The sequence below is a fragment of the Micropterus salmoides genome, unplaced genomic scaffold (assembly GCF_014851395.1).
Source record: "Micropterus salmoides isolate LMB-PRFRI ecotype aquatic unplaced genomic scaffold, ASM1485139v1 Ms_hic_scaffold_3, whole genome shotgun sequence".
Lineage (NCBI taxonomy): Eukaryota > Metazoa > Chordata > Actinopteri > Centrarchiformes > Centrarchidae > Micropterus > Micropterus salmoides.
Window position 1 is genome coordinate 18,066,958 of NW_024042261.1, and position 24,536 is coordinate 18,091,493.

At 40.1% G+C, this 24,536-nt stretch overlaps 2 protein-coding genes across 4 annotated transcripts in view; one reads left to right on the top strand and one right to left on the bottom strand.

The window, feature by feature from the left end:
• The window catches only part of megf6 (multiple EGF like domains 6), a 58,173-nt gene that overhangs the window by 19,519 nt on the left and 14,118 nt on the right, over window positions 1-24,536 (bottom strand). For 2 of the 3 annotated variants that reach the window (XM_038693903.1, XM_038693902.1), the window contains exons 5-19: window positions 17,916-18,038; window positions 14,730-14,852; window positions 12,812-12,937; window positions 12,223-12,345; window positions 11,265-11,387; window positions 10,268-10,405; window positions 10,039-10,161; window positions 9,571-9,693; window positions 9,183-9,431; window positions 8,911-9,039; window positions 6,704-6,832; window positions 6,114-6,242; window positions 1,856-1,990; window positions 1,245-1,379; window positions 42-167 (exon numbers count right to left, since the gene is read on the bottom strand). In XM_038693903.1, the coding sequence (XP_038549831.1) occupies window positions 42-167; window positions 1,245-1,379; window positions 1,856-1,990; window positions 6,114-6,242; window positions 6,704-6,832; window positions 8,911-9,039; window positions 9,183-9,431; window positions 9,571-9,693; window positions 10,039-10,161; window positions 10,268-10,405; window positions 11,265-11,387; window positions 12,223-12,345; window positions 12,812-12,937; window positions 14,730-14,852; window positions 17,916-18,038 (2,034 nt within the window). Of the gene's footprint in view, window positions 1-41; window positions 168-1,244; window positions 1,380-1,855; window positions 1,991-6,113; window positions 6,243-6,703; window positions 6,833-8,910; window positions 9,040-9,182; window positions 9,432-9,570; window positions 9,694-10,038; window positions 10,162-10,267; window positions 10,406-11,264; window positions 11,388-12,222; window positions 12,346-12,811; window positions 12,938-14,729; window positions 14,853-17,915; window positions 18,039-18,137; window positions 18,276-24,536 lie in introns of those variants that run through there. The other variant, XM_038693904.1, reaches the window with a different exon arrangement.
• LOC119883315 (EH domain-containing protein 2-like) lies at window positions 2,674-6,457 on the top strand. The gene is made up of 6 exons (XM_038693906.1): window positions 2,674-3,071; window positions 3,183-3,359; window positions 3,591-3,688; window positions 4,140-4,552; window positions 4,643-4,807; window positions 4,901-6,457. Exons 1-6 carry the CDS (start codon window positions 2,851-2,853, stop codon window positions 5,459-5,461), a joined length of 1,635 nt encoding a protein of 544 aa, XP_038549834.1. The 5' UTR covers window positions 2,674-2,850; the 3' UTR covers window positions 5,462-6,457.

The following is a 24,536-nucleotide window of genomic DNA, read 5'->3' on the forward strand; positions in this document are numbered from 1 at the left end:
AAGACAATGGAACATAAAGAAAACATGAAAAATATAAGCACCTTGGTCACAAGAGTGTCCAGTCTTCCCAGCAGGACAGAGACACTGTCCGGTTACGGGATGACAAGGGGCTCCTCCACAGTCACAGGTCGAACGACAGCTCTCGCCATAGCTCAATGACGGGCAGGCTAGCAACACACAATACATTAGAACATTAAAAACAACAGAGTGTAACACACACAGGATTGTGCAACACTGGAAAAAGGGTTAAAGAAGAGAACTGTAGAAAGAAATACTTAATCATTTTCTGTTTATTTATTCTGCCTCTGCCAATAGCCTCTGCAGTAGTAACTGAAGTAAATCACCCCTGTCATGACCTGGCCTGCAACTTTAGCTAAGTACAATCCAGAAAAAGTGAATTACTTTTTTTAAATTTGGCTTTGACAAACCCAGCAAGCCAAGGCCTGGACTGTGCATTAGTGCTGACATACTGTAACTCTGCACTGTTATCTTTCTGCACTCCATGGAGACCCAAAGTCATGTTTTTACCAGAGACTCCTGAACAATATTCAGTATCACTTCAGATCACAACACAGAGTGTTGAACTTTCCATCAACCGGCAGAGTAAACAGCCAGGGGACATCCTGCTGCGGGGGAACACTCATATTTTCGGTTGTACAGTTTGTAATAACAAGAACACCTGCACTGACCAGGTGAATTCAAGAGAACGCCTTGTTTATTTCACCTAGTAAATCCACTAAATCCATCAAAGGCAGCAGAGAATGAATAGGAAAGGACAGAATAAAGGAAGATTTATAGGCAAATTTAAAAAGATTGTGACAACGGTGGAGAAATTCAGAAACTCTTTGTGTTGACATACTTTATCGGGAAAGGGCAAGCCTCAGCAAAACAATGACACGTGTAGACACATGTATCAGTGTGCAAGCCCACGCACTTCACATTATCCACACACGTGCTTAGTGTATCAACAGTGATCCTTTACTATCAATGTTAAGGCCACATGAGGGCGATATGGAGTGTAGCTTTGATGGGGGACATCATACATTACCAGCTCTTTGTTTAAAATATTTGGAAGGTAAAAAAATATCTTATGGATGTATGCCAGATGTTTGAAAGAAACAAAAGTTACTCCTGAAATATATTTGGCTGTGCTCCTTACGCTTACATTCCTTTTTATAAATAACTTGTACTTTAATTTATAGTTTGATGCATAATGTATAAAAACAGCGTTTTGTGTCTCTCACCCAGCTGACACATATGTCCATGAAGGCCGGCAGGACATTGCCGGCGGCATTCTCCCGTCCTTGGGTCACATGACCCTCCACCTGGACAGTCACATGGCTGCTCACAGCCTGCACCAAAGAAGCCAAGCTCACATTCTGCAGTGTGACATAAACACACACACAAATAAGGGGGATGATCAACAAACAATCTCAAAACACATTTTGTTAAACTATGTAGTATAGTTCCTTCTAGACAGACATGTTATTAAGATCTTAACCAGTGATTGACTTGATTCTGTAATCAATGTAAACTTGTCTCTATGAGCAATCACAGCAACTTCCTAAACTGATTTTTCATGACAGAACATTATATGAAAACTGCATTAGAAGGAAACCTCATGCCTCCAAGTGTATTTCCTCTACGCTACTGGTATTACTGAAACTATAGCACTGCACCAGGAAATAAACTTGGATCTTCATGATGCTGTGAAATGGTCAATACCTGACCACACCTGAAAATGTTTACTGTGTGGATAAAATGTAACTAAGAAACAAATCTTTTCATCCCTAGTATCTTGCATGCTGAAGCTGTCGTTGAATAAATGAGTTGGTGTTCTGTGAAGTGCTTATACCTCGCTCACACTGTGGGCCGTGGTATGCGGCCTTACAGAAACAGCTCCCTGTTTTGGGGTCACAGCCAGTGGAATGTTCTTGAACACAGTCACATTCCTTGGAGCAGCCTGCACCGTGCGTCCACCTGGGACAAGCTGAGGGGAGGACGAGATCGGTTTGAAAACAGGCAGAAAGCAAGAGTAAGCCTGATGTTCACTGAGCGATGAATGCTTTCAACATAATGTTTGTAGCAGTATGTAAAAATATACACGTGTAAATTACACGTATATACATTTGAATAGCAAGCTGCACCACCTACATTTTTACTGCACCAAAACAGCCTCTGCTTTTTAATGTTATGCGAAGAAGTTAAGGTGGTCACAGTTAATTGAGAAATTAACCTTTTCTACTATCATATTACATTTTAGAATGAGCTAAACGGACACACCCAACCACCATGTTATCACAACATCGGACTTTTGCAAGTTTAAGTCATCTGACCGCTGCTTCCTGGTTCACTTGATTTATAGAACTTGGTATGAAATTAAGGTGCATAAATAATCCTTACCACAGTATAATTACAATTCTAATTTGAGACCAGCCTGACTATATGAGCAAGGAATTTCCTACAAAATTTGTAGTGTTGTTGGTTGTTTTCTGCAAACGTTTTTCACATTAAAAGAAGCACTGAACAAACAGATGTTATATTAACTGCCACATCCCCTCTAAAGGTTTAGAATAATCAATCTGCTTGAATTTTGCCAAGATTGTCCCTTCTCAGCAACAAAAACTGAACTCCACTCCACCCTGTCCCTCTCGACATTGGCTTTATGTTAGGTGCAGCTGCAGGCTCTGGTTACACCCTCTCCACCCTCTAAATGTCCCGCTGCTGGATGGAGCAGACAGCTGTGAGAATCTGATAATATTCCTTGTGCACATTCTTCCATCATTCAGTTTGCTCTTAGAAGAGTGAGCAGCTTCCACGCTGAGAAATTTAGAGCAAAAAAGCATCACCATGTCCTTCCGGAGGCATAGGAGCAACCCTAAAACATTGGGGGATATCAATGTGGTGACAGAGGAGTTGAAGAACCTTTATTATAAGAGGCTGCTGCCGATAGAGAAATACTATTCTTTCCATCACTTTCATTCTCCGAGCTATGAGGACGCAGACTTTGACAACAAGCCAATGGTGTTGGTGATAGGACAGTACTCAACAGGAAAGACAACTTTTATCAGGTAAGAATCAAAACTTCCATTTTAAGAACTGCAGATTTATGTGTGTATCCCGCTGTGTATTGCACTGATGTGTTGGGGGTAATAATGTTGGCCATGGTGGTTTGGCTTCAGGTATCTCATAGAGCAAGATTTTCCTGGTAGCAGAGTTGGACCAGAGCCAACCACGGACTGCTTCACTGCCGTCATGTATGGAGAGGTGGAAGGAATCATCCCTGGCAATGCCCTCACAGTGGATCGGAAAATGCCCTTTCGCAACCTCGACCTTTTTGGAAATGCTTTTCTGAACAGGTGAATCAACAGACACAGAGGGAAACAGGAAGAAAGAAGAGTTGGAGGGAGAGTGAAAGAGAAGGGAGTGTTTCAGAGGTGTTCATTTTTATTTCCTTTTTCTATTTGCCAATGTTCTGCCTTCCTTAGCAAAGAAGCACTGAAATAAACATTACAGTTTAAAGCCATATTTATTCATTTAAATAAAGGAGAGTGAGAACGCTGATGTTGATGCATGTTTTTTCTTTGCAGGTTTCAGTGCGTTCAGATGCCAAATAAAGTCCTTGAGAGTGTCAGCATTATTGACACTCCGGGCATCTTAACAGCTGCTAAAAGAAAACTGAGTCGAGGTGAGACAGACTACATTTCTAATTTCCTTTTTACTGTCAGGAGGAATCAGTGGGTCTAAAATTACTTCCACATATTCAGTTTTAGACAGTTGAACTTGGAAAGCATTGCTGCGGTCAGGAGGATTTAAATTCCAAGTAAGAGAATACTAGTTATACGAGGAGATGCAATGAAATAAGAACATTTCAGCCCAAAATAATTCAAACACTTGAAGACAGAAGCACAGCAGATGAAAGTAATATCACAGTGTGTTGGGAGGAGACGAGCAGTAAGTAACGGAGCAGTCGTTGCTTTGTTTTATGGATGCATTAATCTGGGTGTAACTGAAATGGCTTTAAACCAGTGAGGGCCACTGGGATATGTTGTATGTTCCTCCACGTCTTGAGTCAGTGAGGCTTGTCCCATTACATACAGTGTTAATGAAAACCCTGTGTTGTCATTCCTTATCCCCAGGCTACGACTTCCCAGCAGTGCTGCGCTGGTTTGCAGAGCGTGTGGATCGAATCATCCTGTTGTTCGATGCACATAAACTGGAGTTCTCTGATGAGCTCACTCGGGCCTTTGGGGCTCTGTGTGGCTTTGAAGACAAGTTGCGTGTGATTCTAAACAAAGCAGACAGGGTGGACTCACAACAGCTCATGAGAGTGTACGGCGCCCTCATGTGGTCGCTAGGGAAAGTCTTTCGAACCCCAGAGATCTTGAAGGTTTACGTCGGGTCTTTCTGGTCAGAGCCGAGGCAGATGTGTGACCACTACCAGCTGATAGATCTGGAAGAGGAGGCTCTTTTGGCCGACATAAGGAACCTCCCTCGAAATGCTGCAGTACGCAAGCTCAATGACCTGGTGAAGCGAGCACGCTTAGTCAGGGTAAGAGATCTCATATATTCCAACCCATACTTCAGTTAAATATTTACAAACCCAGATGCATTAATTTATTTGAGCTTTGTTCCCTCCTAGGCTCATGCCCACATTATCGGCTATCTGAAGCAAGAGATGCCAACAATTTTTTGCAAAGAAAGCAAGAAGCACAATCTGATATACCAGCTTCCTGTCATTTTCACCAAGATCCAGCAACAGCATCGAGTCCCAGCTGGCGACTTCCCTGACTGCACCAAGTTACAGGTCAAACACTACTTTTTAACTGCTGTCTAAATACCATATGTATTAACCTAAATGTGTTCTGTGAACCTTACATGTGATTACATGCATTTTCAGGAGAAACTTCTGGGTCAGGATTTCTCAAAGTTCAAGACATTAAAACCAAGTTTAATGGCTTCCTTGGATAAACTCCTGACCACTGACATCGCAAACCTGGTGCCTTTACTTCAACAACAAGAACTGAGGAAGAAATCCCTCCCTGGTGTGTTGGACGGGGAATTTCTGGGAACATTCAGGCCTGAGCATTACAGGAGGGATCCATTCAAAGAACTTCCCAGAGACAACGAGAGCAGTGAGACAGATTTCGATGAGTGGGTAGTGGAGAAATACAAGCCAAAATACGATGAGATTTTCTACAACCTCAGTCCAAACGAGGGCAAATTGAGCAGCACCAAAGTCAAAGAGTGGATGACGACCACCCTTCTGCCCAATTCTGTGCTTGCACATGTCTGGAGGTTGTCTGATGTAGATGGCGATGGCATGCTGGACAATGAGGAGTTCGCTTTGGCTGTCCACCTTATTGAGGGAAAACTGGAGGGTCACTGGCTCCCCCGAGAGCTGCCGTCCCACCTGGTGCCTCCGTCAAAACGGTTAAGTACAGCCAGTGATGAAGACTGAACATGACACAGGCTCTGTGTGCACTATTTGTACAATGTGTACATAATTTCCTAAATATTACCAAATCTGGTAGTAGCACAAAGTGTACAGTGCCTGTGGTCTTATCCATTTGTATGTTAATCATCATCAAAACACCAAAACCTGGTTCTGATCACTGCACATTTTTCATCATATTTTTATCTCATATATCACTTCTGCAAAAATACAGCAGCAGTTATCTTTAATTAGGTAGAATTTCCCTTTAGGTTTTACATTTGTTTTGCCTTATACAGTAAGAGTTGCTCATAACTTCATAATATATTTTCTATCAATGGCATTATACTTGTAAAGATGATCAACCAGTATTATTATTATAAACGTTATTATTTATAATGTATTTTTGTGATATTATGATCATCATCATTAAAAGGTACACTGTGTAATTCCTGGCCACATGTTCCAAACAAACAGGGGGCAGCATTTCCCCTTACCTCCAGACACATAACCCCTCCCACTCCATGCTCAGTTAGTGGCAAACTATGTAACTAGTAGGCTGTTTTCTTTTGTTATTGTTAGACTGACAAAGTTCCACACCCATTAAGAGACAGGGAAGATCAAGTGGTGGTCATATTTACACACTGCACATTTAAGCAGTGTTCAGGTTGGTACTCACGCAGGTGACAGAAGCGGCCATACAGTCCTGGAGAGCACAGGCAGCCTCCATACAGATGATGGCAATGTCCATTGTTGGGACAGTTGCACTTTCTTCTGCAGTGCCTCCCGAAATAACCCTTTGGACAACCTGTAAACATGAACAATGCCACTTTAGGATAGGATGCCCACTTCTGTAAGCTGTGACCACTGTGACAAAGCAAACACTTCAAATAAAACATGAGGACACAGTGCCCTTCTGAAATTATAAGATAACATCTGTGGCAGTGTCCCCTACATGGCTATGATTCTAGTGGGTGATTGTCCAGGTAAGAAATAACATAAATAAAATGTTTATTTTTCTGACTTTTGTCATATTTGTGCCTGTGTCTTGTGAAACACTGTGGATTTATTCATTCAGATCTCAATTATTCAAATGAAACAATTTTGGAGGGCAAATTCATCTATGACAGAGATGTAAGGAGATATTGCTTCATATTAAGAGGTCACAAGCAAAACATGTTTGGAACCACTGACTAAGAGCATGGTTGTTGTATTCACACCTGTGTGTGTGTGTGTGTGTGTGTGTGTGTGTGTGATGTGTAAACAAACCTTCCTCGCAGAGCAGGCCCTCTACCCCAGGGGGACACAAACACCTCCCATTCGCAGGGTCACACGAGCCTCCATTCTGACAACGGCACAGGTTGTTACAGGCCTTCCCATAGGTCCCTTGTGGACAAGCTGGAGAGGGAGGAAGGTGGAAACATGGGGAATGAGCAATGACACCTTAACGTAATGAATTAAACTGTGGGGAATTTCTTTGACACTGAAACACAGACTCTATATGAGGGAAGAGAAAGTGAATGCAGCCTGAGAACAGGCTTGTGCAAAGTCAGTCAACTCTTCCACCTTCCATCCTGTCTTTCCCCATGGTGTGTGCCCTCCTGACACACTTAATCTCCCTGGCCTTGTTAGCAGTTACAACATCAACCAGCTGGCTTATGTGCAGAAGTGTTACAATCCATCAAGTGAATGTCTGCTTGAATTCCATGTCACACTTTCTTCACAGTGGTTTTATGGCAATTACATTACAATTAATACTGTATATAAATGAAGGAGCAGGAAGGGTTCAGTCTGTATAGAATAAGTTATCAAAGTTTCAGTGGTGTTATTACTGGAAACGCAGTCTTAGTAAAAGAACAGTATAGTGGGAGGGGTTATTCGGCATTGATTCGGCTTCATAATGATAGAATTCATACTGGGGAGTTTCTTAGGGCACGCTGAGGCAACATGCAAAACACACAACAAAATACTTGTATTGGTTCACAAATAATATGAAAGTTGACAAGTTGCTTCTCGGATATGATTCTAGGTCATTTACTTTTCTGTTAAGTATTTAATCAGTGATTAGAAATCCATGAAATTTACTAACAGAATAGTAAAGTTTTAAACAAAATAATACTGGAAACTCGTACATGTACACGTACATGTGTAAATCCAAGTGAAAACCATCAGTTCCTCATAGACCACTATGTTATTGCCTACTGTAACAACTCCCATACATTCTTTTCAGGCAGTAACATTGCTCATCTTCTCCACCTGAAAAGGCTACCAATGTCCAGACCCATCACCTCCAGGGTGTGCGTCTAAATACTGCCACCTCAGGAGTGTGTTTCTTAAAGTTACAGATTGCTCCTAACGGACTTGTCCCACGTGGCTCTCCTCTTGTGATTACGAGCCTGACTCTGCCTTAGACCAAAGACAGCCATTAATCATGAAGTTGGATGGAAACAATGGAGCCTTGCTTTCTAACCCAGTAGTGGACATCCTTGGCCCGAGGGCTGTGCTCTTGCTGGGGGCCCTGGCCTCGCTCCAGTAGCAGACAGATTGATTCCCCCGGTGGTCTTGTGTTCTGGAACCCATAAACAACCCTGCCTCCCACGCACAGGAGCCGACAGGTTTTGATACATGGCCCTGGATTGATGCACACTGGGAGCTATCTCATCTCTCTCTAAAACTCGTCCACATCACTATGGTTAGTTCAAATGGACCTCGAAGAGGATGCTTCCTGTGGGAAAAATAAGGTTGTGTGTGTGTGTGTGTGTGTGTGTGTGTGTGTGTGTGTGTGTGTGTGTGTGTGTGTATGTGTGTGTATGTGTGTTGAAATATTCAGGTCCCCAAACTATTAAAGAAATATATTAACAGTTTGAGAAATACACTTATTTGGAATCTTGCTAAAAGTTAGATGAGAAGATCAATACCACACACGTGGGTGGTACGTATTGTTTGATACTTACACGTAACTAAGTGTTAAAAAGGACAAGTTGAGTCTTTGTCACTATGACCTTTGCCAGGCAACCAGCAGAGTTGGTGCTCGTGGCCAAAACATAGTCCCATAAGACCAGAAAATTTTTGTTTTTACATTTCTTTTTTTGTGCAGATAAAACTAATGAGATTTAACATGTTAATTAGTAGGCTTTAGAAGTGCTGCTAGGCAGATTTTCTTACCTTGAGAGATCAGCTAACCGGTTGTGGACTGTAGCTTTATATTTAACAGACTGACGGGTGAGTGGTTTCGATCTTCCCATCTAACTCTCAGCAAGAAAGGGAATAACCATATCCCAAACTGTCACAATATTTCATTAGAGGACAATCTATCTTAAGTAAGTGGAAACTTATAGGAAAATTCATCAGTCAAGCCTTTTGAGGAGAGTGGTGAAGGCGAGACTGTGTAGAATTTAGCCCAGTGCAGCACTTTTCAAGAATTTGTGTTGCAAAGAAAACATGTAATTGTAGAATGCCCTATTAACTATACTTACTCTTGTTGCAGATGACCCCAGTCCATCCCGGTGAACATTCACATCGGTCTCGGTTTTCACTGCAAACTCCATTCACACAGTCTTCACAGCTCACACTGCAGTCATCCCCAAATGAGCCATCCAGACACACTGAAAAAGTAATGGTCAACTATAAATAAGTTTTTCTTTTCATATCTTTCTGCTCTGAAGATTTAATAGGAAAACAATAACATAATATCCGTTTGATTTCTCACCAGGCATATATCTTAGTGTCATCACACTTTTTACTGTACCTATGTTACTGTCCAGTCTAAGCTCTCCTCGACGCTCCCTCTGGATCTCTAATTCTTTTTCATTGTCACCACCATCACTACCATCATCATCATCATCATCAATGTCATAATGGGAGTGCAAGGCTGCTGTGTACTTTAGGAGCTGAGGAGCATTGCGGAACAGTGGGCCTGGTAATCTGTGGACCTCCAGCTGCTCCTCCTCCTCCTCCTCCTCCTCTTCTTCTTCTTCCAGTTGTCTGCCATAGAGAGCTAAACACACCCAGTACAAAATTAGAGTCATATTATTTTAAATGGCTGAAAAACATTATGTTTTACATGTCCGTAAACAGCAGCTGATGCTACAATAACTATTAGATCCAAGAATAACTATTATGTAAATGTCACTCACAAATGCAGGAGTGCTGGTCCTGATCCAAGCGGAAGCCCAGTCGGCAAAAACACTCATATGTTCCCAGGGAGTTGACACAGTAGTGTTCACAGCCTGAGGTCTCTGCCAAGCACTCATCGATGTCTAACAGGAGAAACAACAAACAGCTTAGATAATGAAAAGGTGATAGTAGCAAAGGCAAATTTTTTTCCAATAAGTAAAAGACGTTACTTTTGTTTCACTTCAGAGTACTTAGGTGATTTCACTTCGTCTACCCATCTGGCATTTGCTCTAGAATATACAAAGCTTGCTCCTTAGTAAGCAATATGTTCAGTTTTTTGTTTTCTGCTCTGAAACGGCCTCGAAAACCTTCATTTCTGAGACATCAGTTTTTAAATGTGCACTGGGAATTTGTGTCCTGCACAACTGTGCCACAAAACACTAAAAAGTAGGAGTGTAGGTAAACTGCTAACAATCTAGCACTCTTACCATCACAGCCACAGCCATCTGAGTTTAGTCTGTGGCCAGCTCTGCAGCTGCACTCGTAGCCACCCGGGTAGTTTCTACAAAAGTGACTGCAGCAGGAATCCCCACTGACACACTCATCACTATCTGAGGAAGGTACGCAGTGTTATAGAGTTGGTTTGAACAGATGGACAGGAAGACAGAAGCAGAGAAAAAGTGAATAAAAATGAAAATCGCAGAGAGAAGTTCTTACCTACACAGGTCTTCCTGTCCTGGTCCAACTGGTAACCATTGCTGCAGGAGCAGAGCGGGCCATTGGTGGTGTGCTCACAGTGATGAGAGCAACCTCCGTTGTTCTTCTCGCAGCTGTTGACAATCTCCATCTCAATGCCTGGAGGAGAGAAACCACAATTAAAGTGCATAACCAGAGATAAAACTAAAGGACAATGTTACAGATCATTTATGTGTATTATTCATAAATCGATTCATACTGTTAACACAGATATATTTTAAATTAAACTGGAAATAGAAAGGTAAAGTACATATGGTTCTGCTTTTTAACAGTATCCAGTGGGGTGGATAGAGAACTGAAAATCTTTAGTCAAGTAAAATTATAAAAATACTTGGTCAATAAACTACTCAAAGTACAAGTTTCTTTGTGTTTTAATATTGTTTAGTGTGTGCAAGCCAGAGATCTCCACAAGTAACTTTATGCAAGTGCAAGAGAAGTCTCAAGTCTCTTTTTGGAATAACTGTTTCAACTGTTCAATTAGTTTATTTAATCTATAGGTATCAATAACATTACTCTAAAAGATCAACCTTGCTAGCTATTTCTCTCGGCTTGTAAGAGCAATGCAGGCTGCTTTCCATCATGGCCACCAGTGGCATAGTGTGCGGTTACTGGATATCAGTTACATTAGTGGAAAAATCAATCCTTAAGGTATTTGCCTGATTTTCTAAACTTCAGCATTTTGCCAGCTCTTTAATATCTGGCACAAGCACACGTCTCTTTGTGCCACAAGGGAGATCGGAGCTCTCCTGCGTACATAGCTCGGATGACAGCTCATTTCGGTTGATAGAGCAGATAACAGACTAGCTGTAATGAAAGTATAAATGGCAAATGCAGCGAAGTTGTGATTACAAGCCTAAAATTACTCGAGTAGAGAGTAAAAACTTGCTCATTTGCACAAAGAAATGTGTATAACAGTGGGTGGAATTTGTGGAAGGCTGATTTTAAAGTCTTTTCTTACGGTAACACTGTTTGCCATCAGCACCAAGTTCAAAGCCCGGATGACACACACAGCTGAAGGAGCCCAGCATGTTGACACATCCATGGGAACACTTAGCACGGGCCAAACTGCACTCATCAATGTCTATTGGAGACAGGTAATAAACCACACATAATGTGTTTACACAGAGATACGGTACACTGACACATATATACACACATTTACACATATATACTGTACATAGAGAAAGACACAGAAAAAATAAATCACAAGATCAAACAGTTCATATCAAGGATTTATCAAAGTTGCAAAATCTCTAGGTTACATTGAGACATTGCCAAGGTCCAGAGCATTTCAGAGTGAATGTCTTCTTGTCCTCTTTGACTAGAGTAACTTAACCCTTTTGGCCAAGTCACAGTTTACTTTCAGGACCAGAAGGCCAGGGTTATTATGGTTCATACTGCAACAGGAACAAACACACATGTACATTGACACAAATGGGTCATACACCAACTCAGAGCCCTTGTATGAGTTTTAGCTACACGGGTTACAAGATACAAAGTACAAACACACACACAAGAGGTTAATGAACCAAACATACATACTCTCACATTTTTAAGCAATCATCACAAACCTATGCTCCCTTAAGCTCTTAAAAAATCTGGATGTGTAAAGAATTTCAAAACAATGTTCCAAATACTTCCTCCAGCAGGAAGGCTTTGTCAGATCTCTAATTTCTCTGGCTTCTCCTGTCCCCCACAGGTGGAGCAGGAGAAATGGATTGTGAGAATAGTTTCCAACATCAGCCTCTCCTATCAATGCAGGTCTATTGTAGTGCAACCGGAGGTTTAGTGTGGCTGTAGCTTATGGAAAAATCTAACTGTTTGATAAATCAGCTCTCAATTTTGGTGTGTATATACAGTGTGTGTGTGTGTGTGTGTGTGTGTGTGTGTGTGTGTGTGTGTGTGTGGTTCCTCACCTTCACAGTTCTTGCCATCTCCAGCCAGTGTATAACCAGGTCGGCAGCTGCAGTGAACCCAGGTGCCTTCTGAAAGACACAGCTGGGCGCAGCCTCCATTCCTCTCCTCACAGGGGTCTCTCACTGACACACACACACACACACACATATACACAAACACACAAACACACAAACACACGCACACACACACACACACACACACACACACGCATACACAACAATGAAGCCAGATCAGCCCAGCAGGTGATTCTCTGACCTTCATGAGCACAGAATTCATTCTTAACTCCTGCACGTGCCACTTTTTTTTCTGAAACAGCACAAACAACATTTCCTATGTCGTGTGAGTATGGCTATGGCATCTGAAAGATTCCTTATAAAACTAACAAAAGATCCTGCACTATACTGTACAGTAACTGGTTCATTTTCCTCTCTACATCTTCCTCCCCTGCCTGCACACAAATCTTTTTTTTTTTTGCTGTAATTTGGTCCTATTAGCAACAGGGGAAGCATGTTACTCATGAGAAAGATAACATACTCTAATATGTCATATTTTAGTATTATGGGAACATCTGTTTGCAAAATGACTTACATTCACAGTGTCTCCCATCTCTTTTCAGCTGGTAGTTCTTTCGACAGTCACACTTGTAGTGATTATTCCCCATGTCCACACACTTATGCTCACATCCACCGTTCAAAACCGAGCAAGAGTTCACAGCTTAAAAGTCAAAAGAGACACAGACACATACGGTGGTTAAAAAGCATAAAACCCGATCTGCTCTGGTATCTAATTACAGATTTAATATGATGTAGAACACTTACAGGACGACAGATATAATTGACTTTGTTGGCTATCTAAAATGGCTTTTACACCTCAGACTCTGCAGCCGTATAATTATGGAAAACTCTTGGGTAAAGGCTGGAAACTGGAAAATGATATTCAAGCTGGGTCCAATGGGTACCCCTGGTTACTTTCTAATGATCTTTCCATCCCATTACTCCTGTGATTTAATGATGTGCCAAATATGAATATCAGCCGTGTGCCTTTTGGGTGCTCTAAACACAGACATGATGACACAGACGTGCTGTAAAACTGAGAGAATGGCAAGTTTTTACTACTGATGACTTTAGCAGACACAATTAGCCATCCCTCTGCCTCCATTCCTATCCTCTACCACTAAGCTGTGGTCAAAAAATGGAAGTATTAAGAATGCAAAATAAGGCAAAATGCAACAGAGGAGTGCAGACTTTCATAAAGTAACAAATTCTCTCATTACCTTCAGGTTTTATGGTGCTAAAATGATGAAAAAGTATCATTTTATATTTCCCCTTTCAAATCATGTCAGAATTTCCCAATAGACTCTGGGATTAATCATGGAAGCTCAGCACTCGTAGTGTTATCGCATTACTTTTTATGGTGGTTGTGGTTCTAAAACATTAATTATTATATAATCTTTTTATCCTGAATGACTGAAAACATTTCTAAAAGGTTTATTTGGAGAGAAAAAAGGAAAGTGTTATGCATTGTATTGCTAAAGTATGGCAAAACAATAGAATACAAAACAATAAGAAAATATAGATTTTTGGTGTATACTGTATAATACAGTTGCCCTAAAAGCTCAAAGTATTACAACTTAGGAAAACACATGAAAATAGACAAAACACAAGAACATGAAGAAAACATCTTCACTAATCTGACAAATACAGAAATACGCTGCAAACACTGAAAACACCCAAATATAGAAATGCTGCAAGTTGCACTGAACTTGTTGACTTGAATTGTTGTGTTTTCTGATTTTGTTTGTGTTTTCTGAAGTTACGTTTTTGATTCTACTTCTAGTTATCTTTAAAGGAATAATACAATATTTGGAGAAATAATACTATCCCCTTTCTTAGAGCTAGATGAGAAGGTAAATACCACTGTCATGTTTTTCTCTTCAATATATATCTAGTTGTTATTTGTACAAAAAGGTGTAAGAAATAAAAATTTGCCGTTTTACTTCGTACTTTGTCACTGTGAGATTGGTAGGCAATCAGCAGAAATTCCAGTAAGTGACTGCTCCCAAACAAGAAATAATCCCACACACAACCGCCTGTAAAACCACAACTTGTCGTCTTTGCACATCCTTTTTTGTTTAGATGACACAAACAAGATGTGTTAATTAGTGAGATCAGGAATGGTGATAAGTGGATTATGTTACCTTCAGACTGAGCCAAGCTTACTGTTTCCAGTCTTTATGCTAAGATGAGCTTGATTGAACATACAGATATAAAAGTGGTATCAATGTTTTCCTCTAACTGTCAGCAAATAGACTTTCTCGAAATGTCGAACTAGTCCTTTAAGGAGCAACTAAATCAAACCACAGACGTCTATCTGTGGTTCTCTCGCCAATGAGGAAATGTTTTCAAATATGCAATATTAATGAGGGGAAAATGCAGTGTGGGGAGAAGTAGAAAGGTTTTTAAAACAGTTACCACAAGTGTAATAAATACTTCTATACAGCACTTACCAAGGCAGGTCCGACCATCAGTGTGCATGCGGAAGCCTTCGCTGCATTCACAGTGATAAGAGCCTGGTGTGTTGACACACGTTTGCTGGCATCCTCCATTGAGCTCCTCACACTCATTAACATCTGAACACACACATACATATATACATATATACAAGTATATATATACAAGTATTCATAACCCTGCACAGACAAATGCTCATTAAGAAAACCACTCACTCATAGAACACAAGATTGCACAATAACAAGAACCAAGCAGTGCTAGTCTGTTTCTGTGTTAAAGACTTCATTTGCAAGCATGCGAGTCATGAACATGGTACAGTTAGAAGCCCACATAATCGGCCTCTCTACTTGAATCATCTTGTGTGTTAACAATTGGAGCTTTGCTGAACAATGACAGAACTTTGGCCAATTGTAGGGGAAAATGCTGAAATGAATGGAAGCTTAAATTGAGCTGCTTTTTCAGAAACAAGACATTTATTGCATCCTTTATAAAATCTCCAGCATCCAACTTTGAAGCGGTCTAATTAAACATTCCATCTGCAGTGAGCGAAATGAAGGAAAATGAAAAACACATCTTTAGCACTACAGATTTAAAGAGTTGTAATTGCAAAATTTTGACCAGATCTCAAATCCTCTCTGCTGTAGCTTTTGCAGACATCTACTTTTGAGTATGACGTGTACAGTTCAGCTGTCATGTTTAAGAATTACTATCACCATTCATATTTCAGCATATAAAAATATAAATAGTTTATTTTGAAAGGTTGTCAACCTTTTCCTGCTATGGCAGCCAATGTGTCTGCACGCCTTTAAAGAAAGACGCTGATTCACCCCCTGTTTCAGCAACTCAATACCATACTGACTCTGACGCTGTTTGTGCAGTAGCATGCGTGCAATCAATTCATTTTCTGCAGAGGAGAGAATTGCATATGGCTGCATGTGTGTCAGACTGAAGCTCATATTCCACAGAGTTGAGAAGACAACATACCTGAACACTCCACTCAAGCACAACCAGGCTTTACTAGACATCTGGATAACACATCACCCATCCTCCTTACCTCCTCCTGGTTGTCATGTCTGACTTGCAAGGGTTTTTTTTTGCCTTGCACAAGTAATGAAAGAGTAGATGTGTGCGAGGAAGGGAAATAATGTTGCAATTTCCCTTTTTTGAGAACATGTGCTTCAGTTTATTTGAGCATACAACACTACCATCCTTTAGGTTCCTCGGAGGTTACTTACCAAACAGTGCAAATATTATAAATTATTTTCAAATAGTTTGCGTGTGTGCGTGTGTGTGTGTGCGTGTGACAGACCCATGGGAAAAGACCATTTTAACGAGCTTGTTTCCAATAACAGGAACTGAGGGGATAAAGGGTTAAATTGGAGACCTTTTGCCAGTAAAAGATTATTTTCATACCCTTCACATTGACTAGAGTTAAAGGAATTAATTTTCTTTTGTCCATTTTATTTAGACATCTGCCTGGGTAAAACAAATAATCACTACACATAATAATTACCGTCCTATCATTCTGGGCTCTTTCGTACTTTAAGACATTGGCAGCTATTGTAGAGGATCCTATCATGCAAAACAATAGCTGCAGAGGGAGGTTTGTCAAGGTTAATATACGTATGAAAGGATTTCAATGGGAGGCACACAATGGCTGCTTTTCACCGGTGGGTGAGGTGGTGTATGTGGCAGCTTGGGCGGGAGTGTTGCGTTGGTGGTGGTGTCAGAGGTCGAGGGGCATGGGGTCTGAATGGTATCGCGTGACACCGTCTGGCTCTAAACCGAGCTGCTGACCTAGCATCTACAACTAGACAATGTAGCAGACCAAACATTTGGGAGAGCTGCTTTGGCAGCAGAAAGAAATGAACAGGTGGTCTTCAGAATGAGCGCCACGGGAACTGAATTGACTTAAAACAAAAGAGGACCAGAGGCACTCTGGTGTGATAGCAAAACTGTTAATGGTGTTACCTTATATGATAGGATTTATTGTATGCGTTTGCTTTACTGATTAGTATGACTAACATGATCAAATCTTCCAAATTTTCATGTGGATTAAAGTTAAACACAGCAGTGAGGAAACTCAGAGCACTCTAAAAGTCAAGGAAAGTGATCTTACAGATACTAACTTCAGAAGTCCCACAAAGACTAAACAAAACGTCTAAAAACAGCTCCTTCACATGTTTATTTTTCTTCAACAGTTCAAACTCAAATGCACTGTCTTTCCTCTTAAATACAACCACACATCCAATTCACAAAAAAAGCCTGTAAAAGAAGAACTTCACAGCTGCTGAAGCTGCATTCCGTTTGTCTTCTGCAGTGGTTAGCTCTCAGACCTTAAATTATTAGTACGTGACAATATCCTGTCTTGAAGGTTAAAGGTCAGGGGCATTTGTTCACACCTGTACCTCTAAAGAACAAATGGGCCTCAGTGCCCAACACTACCTCAGCATATTTCTGACAGATGTCAAACTGAGAAAGTAGTCTGAGAGGGGGAGGTTATTAGAAAGTGGTGCTGCCTGTGTGGTTGGTTCAGCTCTTTACAGCCTGAAGTCTAGACGGAAGTAGGTCTTCAGTTGGTCAACCTAAGCTAGAGAGTTTTAATCCATGACCTAGAATATGACTGAATGTAGAGCCTCTGAATTCATTCAAATGGTTGGCTTTGACTTTTAAAGATACACACACTTCATTTTGATGAGAAACACTGGATGTTAACAAAACCATGTTTCTTTATAATTAAAGCTTCACATGATACCTTCACACGACTTTTGGTTTACCGGTGAAAAAAGCAATTTTTACAGACAGAATTAATTAATTAATTTAAAATAAAACATTTACTTCCATTACATAGGTTGTGTTGACAACTGTGTGTGCAAGCTATTGTGCTAAGTGGAGACAGCTGTTTGTCTCAAACTTTCTGTGCATGGTCACGTTTTCTGCTCTAAACAAACAACTGCCGTTGTATTGCATGAGTGTGTCAATTTAAGACATGTTACAGCATGCATCATGTGTGCTGTTTTGTTTGTTTGAAAAAATAACATACCTCTTTAACAGTAAGTACAATCATTTTCAATCTAACATTTAAAACATTTTAAAACAGTACAGGAAGTCCAAGCTGGGCAGAGAGCCTGCTACACTATCTGCCTTTGTGCAAACCAGCTACATCCAGATGTCCATCTTACCATGACATGTCTTGCCATCTGGCCCCAGTCTACTGCCTTCAGGACACTTGCAGTAGTAGCTGCCAATGGTGTTGCAACAGTACCCCTCACAGCCGCCTTCATCCACTTCACATTCGTTAACATCTGAAAGAAGGGGATCAAAAGGCCAGTTTTACTAAGACAAAATGCTGCAGCTAAATCAACTGTGAGGACATAAAGGTTTGTAGCCCCCTTTCAGCCAACCTTTCTTTCGCTCTCTGCAGAGTTCCTTATTGTGTTGTTATTTCCCTTTTCAGCAGGAAGGAAATCAACAAAACTTATACAGAGTTTATTTTCCCATGTCACTTTGTAGATCGTGACCCAAGGCGATCTCTGTGACAGAACTGCTTTAATGTCAGTGAACTCCCAGAGGTAAAAAAAAAACAAAAAAACAACAACAAACTGTAGTTAGTGAGTTTATTGCCAATCTTCAAGAAGCAGAATTAAGAACTGACTAGAGCCGCCAGAATCTTCTACCTTATCACTTAAAACATATGCCAGTACTTCCACTCTGTCATTAGCATGCATCTAAATGCAGTCAGCTATTTCCAAATAAGCCTTATGCTGACCTGCTCTGTAGGGCATAAAAACTATTTTCCTGAGGGGGAAATGGTTTCCAGGTTGGTTCCTTGCTTAACTCTTGTACTCCATCAAAACCCCTCAGGCTCCTTGTTCTGGTGCTACAGTATATTATGATTCTTAACAACTGTGCATTGCCACAAAATAATGTCTTTAAACCCATTATATGTTGCTTTACATGCAACAGCAACAACAGAAAAAAGCTGTTATGATCAATCAGTGACACATCAGACATCATCCTTTTCAGATTAATGATCCCTGGCTAAAAGTAAAATGAAATATTTGTTTAATGTTGCGGTTGGTATTGGTGGCTAAGTAGTTTGGTCATTTTAGCTTTCTGATTAAATATTTGCAGTAGACATATTCAAGTAAAAAATAAACATTACAGTTAACTGAAACATCATTTTCTTATCACTAAATGCTGTGACATTCAATTTAACAAAACACTTTTCACATTGTAATGTGAAAAAACAATGATGTTTCTTTCAATGTTACGTAAATCATTGGTGTTAAAACTGTTATCTGTTGACAGCATTCTTGGCCAGCTATGAAAAAAATACATGATCATCTTCCTGCTGTAAGTGGAAATAGTATGTGTATTAAAAATGGAATGAGTACTTTCCTAGAAATCCTTTTCAATAAAAAGTTATTATTTGCTTGTGTGAAAAGCAAGATGTTACTGGACAGATTATTCCATTTAAGGTCCAAATATCTTTGTATGAACTTTATGATGTTCTGATGCGTGTAGTAAATTGATTAAACTACTGCTATTGTCCCTGTAGTTCTAGTCCACGTGGCATCAACATAGCCAGACTTTTCACAGATGATACTGTGTTGTATGTTTGGTTCAAAAAAAGGAGATGGTGACAAAGAAATACATTGCACTTGCATGGACGACCCCAAGAGGAAAACTAAGGTAACAGAGGGGAAGGCAAAATTATTTAGCAATTTATCTCCATCTTTTAAAAGACTTAATGGGACCCCTTAGCTGTGCATTGGGCAATAGTTTGTTTATCTTTGAATAACAGGAAACTTCAGAAGCCCAACTTGGAGAAACAAACTGGAAAGAAAAGAGAGAAGACAGCGAGAGGTAGAGTGCAGCATGCTTTACAGTAAGGAGATGTTTGGGAGCTTGATTAAGAGCACATGACAAATCAAGGTCTGCCTATATAATCATGGTGCATCAAACTGCTACTCTACTGAAATTCACCCACAGTTGCCATTGGCTGTTCTTTAATAAGTGCATCTGATCATTACCAAGCTTGTTAAGCTCTAAAAGTTTTTTTAGGTTTTAATAGTAGCAGTGCAATGCCCTGTTCCGGTGTTTAGGTATTTATGCAGAGCACATACAGTTAAAAGCATTGCCAGTACGCAAAAACCAACATAGATGCACTTCATGGCCCCTCGGGTAAAAATAACTGAAACGTAATTCTGTTTTAGGTTTTAAGATACTAAACAAGTAGACCCAGGGCATTGCCAGTATTCTCCTGTAGGTCCTTCTGGGACTTGTCAGTTATGGCCACACTGTATTTGATCTGTTACTCTCACCAGGAAGACACCCATGGTGCACGGACAACCTGGCCAGTATTTACACAGACACAAGGCATGATTAACAGCCCCCACTGCTCAGATAACTTGTCTCTATCTCCATATGTGTGTACACAAATAGACATAGTACAAAAACTACACTTTTAAAAAGAGTATGTGACGACAGTCCATTAGGACGGAATTGTCTCCAGCTGACCATGTGAGATGCATTATCGATACTCTATTCAATCATTCTAATTGATGGGATGCAAAGCACAGTAGTTTGGATCAGTGGTGCTGAAAAATTACAACCACATGTATTTTCCATATATCTTCCCTGTGGAGAGGAAGTATTTGTTCCAAGAGGTGAAACAAACCATAGAGAAAGAAGAGCAGCTGAGGTAAACAAGTTTAGAGAACAAATATTTATCTTCTACAGTAGTTATCAAAGTGTAATAATAGTTTGTTTTCTGATCTAGAATTATTTTGTAAGTCTGCAGCAGGTAAAAGGCGAAAAGGATCACAATACCTCGTACTTTACTTAAGTACAATCTGTAGAATTGTGCAGGACCTCAGAAACTAAGGATGGGTCGCCATATTTGTTTTTTTCAGGCCACACCCACACTTGGTTTCTAAGGGCAGGCAGTGTTATCTGGGTCATCTGGGGAGGCAGACTTTGTTTCAGGCATTTCTATAGAAGATGAGTGATTATGAAGATTGTTACAGATTTAGATGTAGCTGTCCTTCTGGTTACAGTCTATGTAACTGTCTTTACCTTGGCTGTTGAAATATGAGAAATAATTCTGAGGATTATATGCATGCAAATCTTTAAGATATGCATTGTTTTCAGCAAAGGTCAAATAAATGGCAGGGTGTCACCTGGCCTCCTTGGCTGCATTACACTGTCTTGGCCCTTACAAGCCTTTACTGAAACAGTAGTCCAGCCTTCAGCGCATTCCCCTTCAACCCTCAGAAACCTTCTGTCTCGCTGTGAAAAATGCACACACACATACACATAGCTGCATCAGGTTAAAACAACCCTGCTGAGCACTCTTCATTAACTCATAGGGAGGTGACACGGGCCTGTAACCTCAGGGCTCTGCCCCCTTTACACATCTCCACTTTGATCCCACAGCTCCTGAGAGCCCTAATGAGCTCTCCATATCAGCTCAGGGTCATTTGCCATCATCATCAAGATGCCGAGCAGAGAGCGAAACCAAGTCCTGTCAAGGCATTTAAGAGGGTTGACTAAACTGCACTGCCAGAACTCATCACCATTCCTAAATACAACCCTTGTTTTAACTGTGACCTCAAAGAAAATGTTGACCTAAATGAAACCTAAAATAAAAACGGAAATCCACACAGCTTCATGATCCAGATTTCTGAATTCCACAATGTCAATTTTTGACATTGTGGCTTGGCCTTTCACAACAGTCTTCAGTCATGCTCTGGCCCAACCTGACAGTCATCAAATGAACATAATTCTGGAGTAAAAGTGCTTTAACATGTGAACGAGAATAGTTGACTTGTTAATGTGATGACTCTTAGACCAAAGCGTCAAGAAAAGATTTAGCTATAGAATATATCATGTATTTGAGAGACTTGAGAGATTAAGCTATGAATATAAAATGCAATATAAATAGATTTAATGAACATGCATGCAGCCAAATACCCCAGTGGTTTGTACAACCATCAGTGTGAGCGAGGTGAAGAATAGAGCTTATTAGTAGCATCAAATTGATTTATAGCAGGGTAATTATCACAAGCTAATGAAAGTTTTACTAAAATATGCTGAAATATAGACTTGACACTGTTGGATTAGGTCTGCTAAAAAGATTTTCTCTGAAGACAAAGCTGAAAAGAATGCACACGGTATCTGCACACTTTTCAAGCACATATCCAATGATTTTTAAGACATTTTATTGGTAGAAGCACAATATTTCCTATTGTTACTTAAATTAAATTAAGAAGCATAAATACTTTCTTCTTTTTCTTGTTAGAATGTGGATGTGAGCCACACAACACTTTAACACAAGACAATAACATGGAATACATAGCGGTGTGCGAGATATGTAAAATAAAATACATACAATGGAACTTTACAAAATGTGAAATAATTGTTTGACAAGGTAGACACTACTGCTTTAAAGGTTCTCAGCAGTGGCAGCCATTGAGGTTTCTCTCAAGATATTTCCATCAGTCATGGTGATTGCAGCTTACTTGTCCCACCTGAGCTACACCCATGCTCACAAATTGTTTATTTTCTTTTGTACTTTTTAATAACTGACAAAGAGGGTGAAGTGATAAACCCAAACACACACTTCAAAACATTTCTTTAGAAACTTACATTTGAAGTTACAGATGCTCTGATCTGTATTTTTCTTGTGTCTGTTAACACTTGTTTTGTACTACTTTATTTCATTGTTGTAGGAGTAGATATTGAGTAGGAAAGTCACCATAAATAGTTCCAGATGGGGCATGGTGTTAAACTTTTCCCTCATGCATAACAACACCTCACAGATGCTCACTGTGAATCATCGCCTTGTGTGGTTTATGGCTTTATTAACACACTATATTACATTACACATGTACCTGTAAACAGCCCCTTGCTGTCTCTCACAACCCAAAAACAATCCGACTGCGGACTGCAACCCACACAAAATTGAAGGATTGTATTCATAGAAACCCTCCTATTTGGCTTTGAATCTTAACTGTGTCACTCTGGGCACATGTTGGCATTAAGATTTCTGCCTTGGTTCAGCTGTCATACATTCGGATGTATTACACACGCCATCTTCATGCAATGAGCACACGTGGACACAAACATGCATGCATGCAATTATTTCTTTAGGTCTCCACAGACCTGCCCAATGTCACCAGGGGATCTTTCATCCTCCAAGATAAAAAAAGGTCTCAAAATACAAAATAAAACATTTATCAAAACCAGTCAGGGCCCTTTTACTTAATGCACACTACACACTACACAATCCATTCCTTTAGCAAATATTATTTTTATTGCTAAGGTTTCTGTGGAATGCTCCCCTCATGATTATCTTTCTGCCAAGCATAAATGTTCCAGGACAACATGTCATAATACCACATAACACAAAAGCTTTGGTACATAAGCAACACATAGTTTATTAAAAATGCTATAAAGCACTGTGACCCTGAATAAACACACAGCGCTTCCCCTTAGTTCCCCGATACCCAAACACCTGCTGCCCTTTCCTCGATATTCACCAGTTGCAGCTCCCTCGTGTGGCCTCTGAGCCTCATGCTTACAAATCTGGATCATCAATCTTCATCTGACCGATGGACTAACAGGATAGATGACATGTACCGCATACCTCAACACATAGTCATTCTTTAATACATTTAAAGCGCATCTTTGAAAATATATTACACATCCTCACTCTCCATCCCTTTTTTGACTCAGTGTATGTCTTTTTAAATGTATTAATTTGGATTCATCCCTTTAAAAAGATCATTTCAGAACAGTTCAGAATCAAATGGAAAGTGCGGGTCTCCTGTTGGTTTTATAAATGGTGGTGATTATGGTTTCCCATCAGGTAACAAAGAGAACAGACAGATGCTTGAGTGTTCTTCTATTCTCTGCAGGCAAACTTCGGCCACTGAACCCCGATTTCTGCTTATCTCATTAGATGTTATTGACATTACTTGTCCTCTACAGTACCTCCCCTTTCCAATTTCTCCAAGGACCAACACTCTTCCTGCCTCTAACGAAAAAAATATTTGAAGTACTTTGACATTAAATAAATCAACAAGCCTATGTGTCCATTCCCCTCATGTTAAAAACATTAGACAAAGAAAGTCAGGATCAATAACTGAATCAGCAGGCCTCAGCTGCCTGGCATGTCTCTCAATGCTGTTCAGTGAATGTGGAAGGTTTAAATCTGGTCGGAAGGGATTTACAGTTTCTCCCTTACTAGATGCAATTTGAGTGTTGAGGCAGGAATGACTTGTATTTCCTACATTTTCTTAGTATCTATTCCCACATTTCTATCGTAACAAATGGACAGAGAAGAGGAATGTGACTTACCAAGCAACTTGTCTACGGTATGTCTGTTAACACAGCTGTGCTGGCAATGATTATTTCAGAAGAAATTCTGCAATGCTCATTTCTTAAAACTCTGTCTCAACAATTTATTTTGCAAGCTTTTTTATTTACGGAAAATGACACATTACCAAAAGTAGACAAGATATTAGATATTGCAACATCCACTCTTCAAATAAACCAAAGGGGGACAAATGAGAACTGTCATAACAGGAAACCTTTGACTGTTCTTTTGAACATAAGAAGGACTTCAGCAGTAGAGCCAGCTAATAAAGCTGTATAATCACTATGGTTTGGCCATGAGCTGTATTTCAATGCTGAGATCTTCCACCTGATGATTTGATAGGCTCACTCCCATATCCTTTGCTCCATCAGTTCTTTGAATTCTTTTTTTGTCCTCATCACAGCCAGTGATGAATTCA

Coding starts and splice junctions, on each gene's coding strand:
- LOC119883315 (XM_038693906.1), top strand. CDS start 2,851: ATGTCCTTCCGGAGGCATAGGAGCAACCCTAAAACATTGGGGGATATC. Junction 3,360..3,590: donor GGAAATGCTTTTCTGAACAG/GTGAATCAACAG, acceptor TTTTCTTTGCAG/GTTTCAGTGCGTTCAGATGC. Junction 4,553..4,642: donor AGCGAGCACGCTTAGTCAGG/GTAAGAGATCTC, acceptor GTTCCCTCCTAG/GCTCATGCCCACATTATCGG.